General features: G+C 32.7%; 1 protein-coding gene across 2 annotated transcripts in view; it reads left to right on the top strand.

The window, feature by feature from the left end:
* Window positions 1-500: 500 nt before the first annotated feature.
* LOC112687387 overlaps window positions 501-11,229 on the top strand; it is a 27,412-nt gene continuing 16,683 nt past the window's right edge. The window contains exons 1-2 of one of the 2 annotated variants that reach the window (XM_025560057.1): window positions 501-765; window positions 4,342-4,619. In XM_025560057.1, coding sequence (XP_025415842.1) covers window positions 4,447-4,619 — 173 coding nt within the window. In that variant the 5' untranslated portion in view covers window positions 501-765; window positions 4,342-4,446. The remainder of the gene's footprint in view (window positions 766-4,341; window positions 4,620-11,229) is intronic. The other variant, XM_025560056.1, reaches the window with a different exon arrangement.

Here is an 11,229-nt window from a genome sequence, read left to right as displayed (position 1 = left end):
TAACACAGAACCAGTCAAAATTACAGTCCTGTAATGTAAAAAAAAAAACAAACTGAATATCCGCAAAAAGTTCAAACAAGTTGACGGTCAGTTAATATTGAATTTGTTCTAGTCAAACCCACCGGATGTTGAACGGTGTATAGATCCTACCGTAGACTGTTAAATACATTTCGATTCGTTACGACGATCACAAGAAACGTGGAAGGGACTACCCCCCCCCCCTCACACATACACACATACACACACCACTTCGGTCCAGATGATCGCGCTGACGGTCATACGAATACCGATGCTGCTAATCGACCGCGGTAACGGTGATTTGAACGCACGAGTCGGTGTTTTCGCGGGAAATCACGACAGCGCGGCGGCGATCCAGCGGTCGTTCGGTGCCGACGCGCATGGCTGCACTGCAGCGCGACCGGTTGTATAACGTAAAAAAAAAAAAAAAAAAGATAGAAAAAAAACGACAAAAACGTATATACGTATCATGCACGTTATTTCGGATACACCGGCTAGCAGGTAGTAAAACGGAGACGGTCGACCCGGTCGTGCACACACTTGTTAGTTCGTTCCTCACGCGCGCGCGCGCGCTCGAATATCGTGACTCCTTTGTGCACGAACGATAAAAAAAAAAACAAAAAAACCGTTCCTAACGAAACCGTTTAGCTTCCTCGACAACGATGTGTTCATCATAGCGACGAAAACGACGATATCCTTCGGTTTTGCACCACGCAGTTCGCCCGCCGCCCGTTCCTGTTCCAACCGGTGAGTAAGCGACAACGATGTTTTACGGTTTGTGCGATAATTATCGTTATTATTGTTATTGGACACGGTCCGAAATGTAAACATGATAATAACAGCGTCGCGCGAACGGTTCCGGATAGATTTTTCCGACACCTCGGTACGGCCGTTGCCGGTCAAGTTTCCCGGGTTTTCGTACCATCCGATTACCCCGGCTCGGTGCGCCTATGTTTTGCGCGCGCCCGATAACGGCCGACGGAAGTGCAACGTGTTCGAGCAGCAGGAAAACGTTCGACGTACTCGATTGCGTGTTGGACGTCGATATCGTTGCAGGATGAAAGATGGGCAGGACGTGTGGGCGCGAGTGTGCGTGTGCGCGCGCGTGTGTGAACGTGTCGGCGACGAGTTAACCTGGAAGACTAGCAGGTAGTTGGTCGCCGCCATCGACGATTCCACTGTCGCGCGTGTGCGTCTCACTTGATGTGTAACATTTACAGTTTGTACAGTGGAAGTCGCTTAAAATCACGTCCATAAGAAAAACGTGCGATGACCTATGGACCGATAAAAATGTATTCAAAACAAGTGGCAGATGTTTACAAGGATTTTATAATAATAATAAAATTTATTTATAGGTACCAAGTTTTATCAATTATTTCATGAAACATTTATAAACACGTTATAAAGTTGATGAATAGTTTAATCTTTGGTTCTCTGTTCAAAAGCAAAACTTGTTCAATAAATAAAGGGTTTGTGATACAAAAACGTCAGTAATAAGAAAACTAAAAATAAAACAATATAGAAAATTAATAAAAACAATATAAATAAAAATATTAAAATATATTATACAGGGTGGTTATGTCTTAAATAAGCTTAAGCACAGATTAAGTTAAATCCATAGGCGGAGCTTAGTAAATTTAATTGGGGGGGGGGCTCAAGGCCTGAATTACTCAAAGAAAATAATTTTTAATAATATCCTATTTACTTAGAAATAATCTTATATGTACCTATAAAAAAAAAAAACAAATTTTAAAAATAAAAACCAGTCAGCGTTCAGTGGTTCAATCAGCTACTTATATTTCAACAGAAATATGGACCGTGGAACTAAAATTTATTGATGTATTACCTATATAAAATTTTAATAGTTCCAAAGATACAAAAATAAACAGTAAAATAAAAATAAAACTGATATTAAAGAAATAACTAACTATTTTATTAAATAATATTATACATTTTAGGTATTTTTTTTTTTTTAATTTACAGCAAAAAATATTTTAGGTTAAAAAAAGAGATTCTAATTTTGATAATAATAAAATAATGATTTCAAAAATAAATGTAAATGGTAAATGAGTAATAAACCATTAATAACTTTCAAGTGTTAAATTGTTAACTGAATTATTCTTGAACCACATTTGACAAAGTCTTCAAGAATCTGTTTCGATCAATTACGTCTTTACTAATTAGTATTCAATGTGTATTTTTGCCAAATTACTAAATACTAAATTTTGAATCATAGTAGCCCTTAACCAATTTTAAATCCTTCTCATGGCTAAAAACGACCGCTCATATGAAGTTGAGCTTACACAGGTATACATAGTGCCACTTGTAACAAATTATGCAAATTAGGATACAATTCTAATGTAACTGTTGAAAGCAAATCTCGAACAGTCCAATTTTTGATTTGGGAGCTTAATTTATTTAAAATCATCATTTCAGATTTTAATATATATTTTTTATTTTTAAATTATCACCATAATATTCAATGAATTCTAATGAACCATTAAAATCAAGTATAAAAAAGTTATCATTTCATTTTGTTAATTTTTGGCTTTCATCGGAAAACCTAGTTTTCAGTCTATTATTTATATTATCAATAATTGTATTTTAAAAATCAGTTTTCCAATATTTTTCAATTGTTACATTTTCTTCACGAGCCCAATTTTTGAAGTCATTAGAGACTTTTTTAAATATTGATTCTCAACAGGTTTCCTTTTTTTTCTTTGAAAATTCTTCATAATTTAAACAAATACCAAATTTTCTTGAAAAATTTGTAATTTCATCCCACTATAGTTTAAAATTATTATCAGACCTTTTTTCTTGTAAAGTTTGTATTACACCATTAATTGCTGAAGTTGCTTGGCCTAATGCCATATATTTTTTTATATTGATAAAATGTCATAAAATGTAAATAAATTAAAAACAAATTGTGATTTTTTTATTCCATTTAAAAGACCAACAGCTTCAACAGCATGTTTATTTTTATTATAATTTATTTCTTCTTCTAATGCATTTATTATTGATTCATAATTAATTATGATAATTAAAATGGTAATTTTTGTAATTACATGTCCATCGAGTAGTACTTAGCTGTGTAAGCTCATGTACTATTAAACCAAATTATTTTTGTTTTTGAATAAATGTACTGTGGCCGGATGGTTGAGAAAAATGAATACATAGCATTTCTAATAAATTAAAAAAATGTATTGAACTTCTTATGTGTTTCTGTTTTCCGAACCATTAAATCCGGTATGTCAGTTACTTAACTTCGTGTCACTTTAAACGATTTCCACTGTTCATTTTGATTTCTTACAAACGTAATAAACGTATTTATTGCGCTGCGAGTGTATCACAAACTCTAAATTATTACCCACGATTTATTCATAAGTTTATTAGGGGACGAGCAGTGCGTTATCATTATTATTATTATTATTATTATTATTATTATTATATATTCCCTAGGGAGGAATGCATATATTATATATTATATTTGGTTTTCACACCGCCGCCGCCGCCGCCTTCACATTTATAATGGAACTGTTTTTTCCCCTCTGTGTTTTGTGTACGGATTTGATTGGTTCTCTGAATCGTTTACAAACCACATTAACGACGTACACGCGTACACTTTCCGTGCGCTTCCATACACACTCGCGCACAATCGGTCGTAAATCCGAAAGTTCTCGCAAATGTCAACACGTCGACGAGCCGAAACGACAAAAAAGAAAAAAAATCACCGTCGCCGGTACAGTGGCGTGTACAAGGGTATCAGACCCCCTAGGCATTTTTTTAAATGTTTTAACGTTAGTGTGAAGGCGTTTGAATCGTAAAAAAAAAGAAAATGATAAAATAAAAATAATTATTTGTCTGCAAATGATCCCCCTCCCGTTAAAATGTTATGTATACGCCACTGCGTCGACAGTGGTTTCCGCGGGCGATTACTATACCTACGTTGGATGCCACGTTTCGACGAAACCGACCGCAGCGTTAAACGGTAAACGACGGCGTACCGTTGCGACGACGTCGAGCACCGAGTCAAGTCCGAGAGATACGGCTTTTTTGCATTTTTTATTTTCCATTTATTTTCGCGTCGATATAGAGTCACCTTAAAAACACATCGGTCCGGGAACATTGCCTATGGTTTTTTTTTTTTCATCCTACCAAAACGAATAGGTTTGATTGGAAATACACCTGGTGGACTATAGCCATGATCTGGGGAATACTTAGTGTGTGCCGCTGCGGTGTATGGATTTCTTACGTCGCCGGAGACGTTTCGATTCCTAATGCGTTTTTCGGGTTAAATTTTTTCATGTGAAACACAATTTTCAGAGTTGTGCATACAACATTATAGTACACGAGCGTGACACGCGATCGAATGGCGTCGAAACGGACCTAGCAGGTTATTGGTGGGAATAATATCGTACTAGCGAAAACATGGGTACGAGGGTGGCGGCCGCGCATTTCTCGGACAAGACGTTCGCCGGCGTGCCGCAACTGCTCGAGGATCTGCAGAAATTGGCGGACGACCACGAATCGGCCGACATCGTGTTCCTGATCGGTCGCGAGGAAGTGCCCGTCTACGCCCATCGTATAATACTGATGACGAGGTGAGTGCATGTTGAACATTACGTAATATTATTTTACGGTGGCTATCACAGCTGGACTTAATTCTAAGGATTTTCACCTATTGCCCAAACACACCGAAAAGTTTGTTATATGAAATATATTTGAACTATATTACTTACTCCCTCCCCAAATAAATTGCGCATTGATATTTTAGAATTTTGACCATCGCGTGGTAAAATATTAAAAAAAATATGGATCATTTCCGTTATACGTATACCACTATGTAAATTTAAATTTTATAGATTAATCAATCATTAAGTAGCACAGATTGTAAATTTAATTTAATTCGATAATTATTACTTATTAGGTACTAGGTTGGGTTTATAAATTACACAAATTTCAAATACTCAGTAGCAATTCAATCATTCTACAAGGAAAATTATATTTTTGTAAGGTGCCCATATTCATGAAGTTAACTGACCTTTTGATTTTTCCCACTACCCATTTTGGGTCGTACTGCCCGTTAGGATAAGACCTATATCATAGTATGAAACGCGATAACCGCTCGTGTGAACACTACCATTGTAAACAGGGAATCAAAGCGATCAGGTACATTAGTGGATGTTGCAATGGACTAATATAAACCATACATACGATATTTTCAACAACAAAAGTTATACTTAGCTTACCCGCATTCATACGTCGTCATTGCTGAGGCTCCACAAATGTGAAAAGTAAATACACTCAGTAATAGAATCAGCAAGGGATAACAATTATTTAATTTATACTAATTTTTTGCAACGGTTTTTATACTTGACCGGTATACGTGTTCATTATTATCAAAACTTACCTTAACTATGACGATGAAACTAATTATTGGATTTTAAATTAAGATACATTAAAATGTTCGAAACAGTTTCTTAGTTCTTTAAAATGGCTACCTTGCAATTACATAAAAATGAAAATTCAATAGTTGAGAACTCTTAAATATGTTCGAAAAAACAAATAGTTACAAGTAGTTTATGTGCTAACTATAAGAGGGCATTAAAAATAGATATTTTAATTTTTAAATGTGTTATGAGTTATTTTAAATTATATATTAAGATATATTAAAAATATTAAATATATATAAATATATATTAAATAAAGTATAAATTGTGCACTGTCCATCTCCGGTACAAACGTTTAACACTATCATTGTATCTTGTCTTCATGAGAAATATTGGAAATTAATTTTAAGTTTACGGAAGTGGAATATTTAATGATACTACGAGTATATAACAATTCCTAGCTATAAAGCGCAATTTTTTTAGTTTACCCTTCTCCCTCCGTTACCGCTCGTTACCGGGTGTGCAATCCATGTATATAATATAATAATAATAATGATTTGCACACCATATATATGTATATGTATATATATATATATATATATATATATATACGGCCGGACCGAATTGGTTTTTTTCATCCTGCGGAAAACCGATTTCCGTTTGCGATGCGGATTCTCATTTCCGAGGAGCGCGTTCGAATTATGTTTGAGAGAGAGCGAAGTGGAAGAATAGAATAAAAAAAATAAAAAAAAAAATGGAAAAATTGCAGCGGCTGACGTTCGTCTACGGCAGAAAACCAATTTGAGCTCTGTCCGCGCGCACCCGCTCGAGGGTCGACAAAATGTATACACGTCCCTCTGGTGTGCACGGCGGGGTGGCGTCCCCGTAAAAGCAAACATGTCGAATTGTCTCGTCCCTGTGCGTAAAAAACTTCGAGCTGCTGCAGAGCGTCGGCACTCGAGATAAAACATTTTCCCATTTTCCGAACGGAGGCTCCGGCCGGATTCAATATTTGCACTAATCTATAATTTCCTCTCGAGTTCGCACGAGCCAAACGCTTGCGAACCCGTCGGAAAGCGCGCGAACGCGATTCCTCACCGGAATTGCTTTTCGTATTTATTTATTTATTTATTTTTCACGGTTTATTTACAGGGTGATTATCGTCGGGATTCCGATTCGTCTTTAAATAAATAAATTGCGCGTAAACATTCTTATTCATCGTTGCGTGCATTATACGTTTTTCAATTCGGATGGAAAACCGAGTGTTCGCTCGTTAAGTCGTTTTGTCGTTTTGGTTTCAAACGCACCGGTACTGACGAACCACACATATGGTTCGCGATAAAATATATGCATAGGTTCACTTGTGAATCATAAAAATCTTTAGGACAAAAACCCATACAATTGCCCATCACAATGTGTTCATGATTTAGATCAATGTTTCTCGACGTGGAAGGAGCGTCCCTTTAGGGAGGCGTGACAAAATTGCGTGATACCCATAAATGTTTTTAAAAACTGTAAAACAAGAAATAATTCTTTCCGATTAATTATGTTTTATCGGACACTATCGAGTATTTACGTATTCAATAATTTATTTATATACAGACCCAAACATTAAACAAATGAATTTAAGCTAAACAGTGCCAACAGACTCATTCATTTATATTTAATAGTAATAAGTTTAAAGTTTAATATTAAAAAAAGTTGTTTTAATATTATAATAGACTTCATTTTAAAAATTTGAAATTGTAATTATGTTTTTCTCCTTTACAAGCGAATCTAGTACAATTGATCGAAATTTTGATTATTTAATGATTAGTATAATCATTATACTTCAATCTTGTAGTGATGTGGAGGGGGGGGCGTGACCTCATACTCGTACAATAGTACGAAAGCATGGGCATCAACATTTCGAGAACCCATGATCTATATAACAAATATATATAACTCATAAAAATGACCTTAAAATTGTTATAACTACTTTAATTGTTGTTGCAGTGAGCCGTTTGTATTTGTAATAATGGCGTATACTACATTATTTATTCAGTTTTTAAATCAATAAAATCGTATTTTAAACTTAAATTATCAACTGTGCAAATGAAAATATAATAAAATATAAAAATATTTGAAAGAAACGATAATAAACTCATAGTTTCTTCTCGACAAGTGGAAGATAGTTGAAATGTTAAATACCGAAAACATGTTTGAATTAAAAATAATTATTCAGATTTGTATGAAACGAACTTTTGGCTGCGAACGAATCGCATTCGGAATGTGAACTACCTCTTACCACTTTTATAATTATACTGAATATACTGAAGACCGACGTTTTGCGTTCTGCGATTTCAACCGGTTTGACGAACACGTGCGGTTACTTCATGAACAACTGCACACACTTGAACAGCTACCGGCGTACCACTGTTACGCGTGTGAACCAAAATGATTATTCTATATTGCGTGCACCTATATTGCATTCGAAAAACCGTGTTCGATATCAATTTTGTCAGGATTTAAAATTTAATAAGTATCTAACGGTCACATAATTAAATATCATACTCGTTATACCTATCAAATTGTATAAACACTAATGATTTTATTGATTTATTTGTTTGAAATTCGTACAGTCATAGGCTGATATTTGATTTCATCTGTGGGGGGGGGGGGCTTAACATTTTTGTCTTATTCATTACCGGAAACAAATATTTTTAGTCGCTTCCTACGCTTCCACTTACTAACTGTAGTAGCTACTCATACTTGATTCTAACTGAGGCACCAAATATAGGAACATAAAAAAATTAATATATTGAATAGCTACTAAATTATTTTTATTTTTATTGTATATATCTATTTTTTTCAGTATTAATAGATTTACAAATTTTTTTTTCAATATATAATATTGAGGTGTTGTTGAACGTTTCCTGCAGCATAGAAGTTCGAAGCCAAGTTTTTATTCTACGCATGACCGAAAAACTCCTTTCACAAGTGGAAGAACTTATAGGAGTTGTTAAAGCAACTTGAAATAGTTTATATAAATTAGGGAAAGTCTGTTTTGTTAAAACCTTTTTCACATAATTTAAAGTTATATAATTTTCATCAGTAGACTGCAATTTACAATTCTTTCCACTTCTATTTCTGACTGTAATACATCTTTAGATACATTCATCAAATATATTATATATATATATATATATATATATATAATTACAAAATACAGGTTCACTTTTAATAAAACTAGAAAACTAGAGCATACGTAAGTAAAAATTAATATTCAGAAACCGATACGATATTTACTTTAAAATTATTTACAAAGAAAAGACTTTCCTCAATGTTTAATTGAAAAAATTGATCAACAGTTGTAGCCATTTGGAGGCTTTCAGTAAAAAATCTTTTTTCCAGATTTATTAAGATAGCATCAAATACAGGAAAGAAAGCATTTTTTTAAAAATAATCTTCAATGATTTCAATGGTGTTATTAATATTTTGTTCAGCACTTGTCGTTGCAGTACTATCAAAATGTTTAAGATTATGTGGCTCTTGTCTTTTTCTTTTGTATGAGACATACAATGGGTATAAATAGCGTAAGGATATTGATTTTTTATTTTATTTTGTAGTCTATTAAATTTCCCAGACATAACATTTGCACCGTCATATGACTGAGCAACTATTTGTGGTTTAGAACACAAGTTTACACTTTTTCAGGTACCATAATATGTAATGATATAAACTTTTAGCATCTTGATTCTTAGAACAATCTATAAAACCGAGAAATCTCCAACAACATCTAGATTTTCAACATACCTTACACATAATGCCACTTGTTCTTGTTTGTAACACCTATAAACTAATTTAATAAAAATAAATTAAGAAGTTCATGTATAAAACATAATTTATATTTCACCTTGCTTCATCGCATATAATTCCAAACACCTTAACGTCATCAAGATCTTTCACAACAAATGAAATGTTTATTTATAAAAACTGATTATTTCGATATTTTTCATCGTCCAAACACGTGTGTTACTCCGTGATTAATATGAATCATTCCGAAAAAGTTGATGTTATTTATTTATCGGGAGTGTCAAAAAAATGCACATAGTGCAACACAAACTTATGCTCATTGTTTCCCAAGTATGCATATTAATTTTTTTATGTTGCTTTAGATATTTTTTTAAGTTTTTTTTGGTAATTACTTTAGATAGAGAACATCCTGCCCATAGTTTTATTCATAACTTAGAAAGGAATCTTAGAATATAATCTTAACTACTGCAACCAATAAAGAATTCATGTGGCGCGCTGAATCATGTTTTGTTCACATTTGACAACAATTTGAATAATTTATACGTTAAATAAATCAATAAATAAATAAACTTGTAACTTGAATAAAAATTAAACTTATTATTAATTATTGATAAGTTTCAATAGATCTATTAAATGTCACGAAATAAACCTGCTAAAATAATGCCTGCTTATTTACGTTTTTTTTTGCTTTAAGTTATAATACATACCCAAATGAAAGTGAAAATTATGCTGTAGATAAAATTATAATGTGTAATTATCAATTTAATAAATAAGAGTGAAAATATCAAGCCTTTACAATTCTAGAATTATTATTTTCAGAGTTACAGTCAAAAAATTTAAAAATCGCGTGCATTTTACAATTTTTTGGTTAAATTGCTGTAATTGGGTCAATTTTGGACTTAGAAAATTGATTTAACTACCAAATTTTTTAAAAAAATAGGCAAAAAATAATTAGTGGTTAAAATAGGTGGTTGCCATTTAAGAAAAAAAAAGTTGTACTGCGTATGCGCGTGTCTATTTAAATTAAAAAAAATAAAAACTCGTTAAAATACACATTTTTATGCCATAAAAATCAACAAAAAGTCATAGTTCAAATTTCAAGTCTCTACGCAAAGCTATTGAGTGTTTTCAGTTAGCGTTTACACACTGTATTGATATATATGTAATAAATAATCCAAGGTTAGGCGCAGAGCAATGATTAAACATAAGCCACATCTGGTTTGTCGGGAATACAATTCCATATATGGGAATACATATCACTTGCCATATGCTGTGTTGGACAGCGATGAAACAAAGAATGATTAAGAGTTCACAATAGATCGGAGTTTATAAGAGGGTCCCGAATAGACCCATTTTGAGATGTGTTATAGTCCGATCGTAGTAAGCACTTTCACGCCAATTAACTTAATAAGTTAAATGTTTTGGACTTGGAATATTTTACAATAAAAAATAGTAATGAATTTTAAAAGTTGAGTTATTACTGAACACCTTCCCATTCATCATCAATTCAAAACTATTGACTTGACGACACACAAAAATGTATGTCATATATATATATACACGGTTATAAGATATAGAATAGGTATAAAAACGGAAGAAAAAGAGGTTGAGAATAAAATTTAAGTGATTAGATAGTATATAAATTAGGTATATAGTTATATGTGGTCAGATTTAGGAAAAATATGAACGTATAATCACGAGTCGGACATTGAATCTCCCACGTCCGCTCTCGCTGCGAAAATGAGCCTGATGTATAAATACATTAAGGATTAAACGATTAACAAAACGAGTTATATATATAAGTTATCTAATATATTTGGTAACACGAAATTTTCACGAAATTACGATAAGCTTATAAAATTTAACCATATATTTCTAAAATTTTCTAAATGTTCTAAATGGAATTATTAAAAAATGTTTAAAAAAATGTTTATAACAAGTATGGCTTAATTTATTACAAATCATTTGAAACGAATATTTATATATATATATATATATATATATATATATATATATATATATATAT

The sequence above is a fragment of the Sipha flava genome, unplaced genomic scaffold (assembly GCF_003268045.1).
Source record: "Sipha flava isolate LNK unplaced genomic scaffold, YSA_version1 34_pilon_pilon, whole genome shotgun sequence".
Lineage (NCBI taxonomy): Eukaryota > Metazoa > Arthropoda > Insecta > Hemiptera > Aphididae > Sipha > Sipha flava.
The sequence above is the reverse complement of the archived record's forward strand: the minus strand, read 5'-3'. Positions and strand labels throughout refer to the sequence as shown.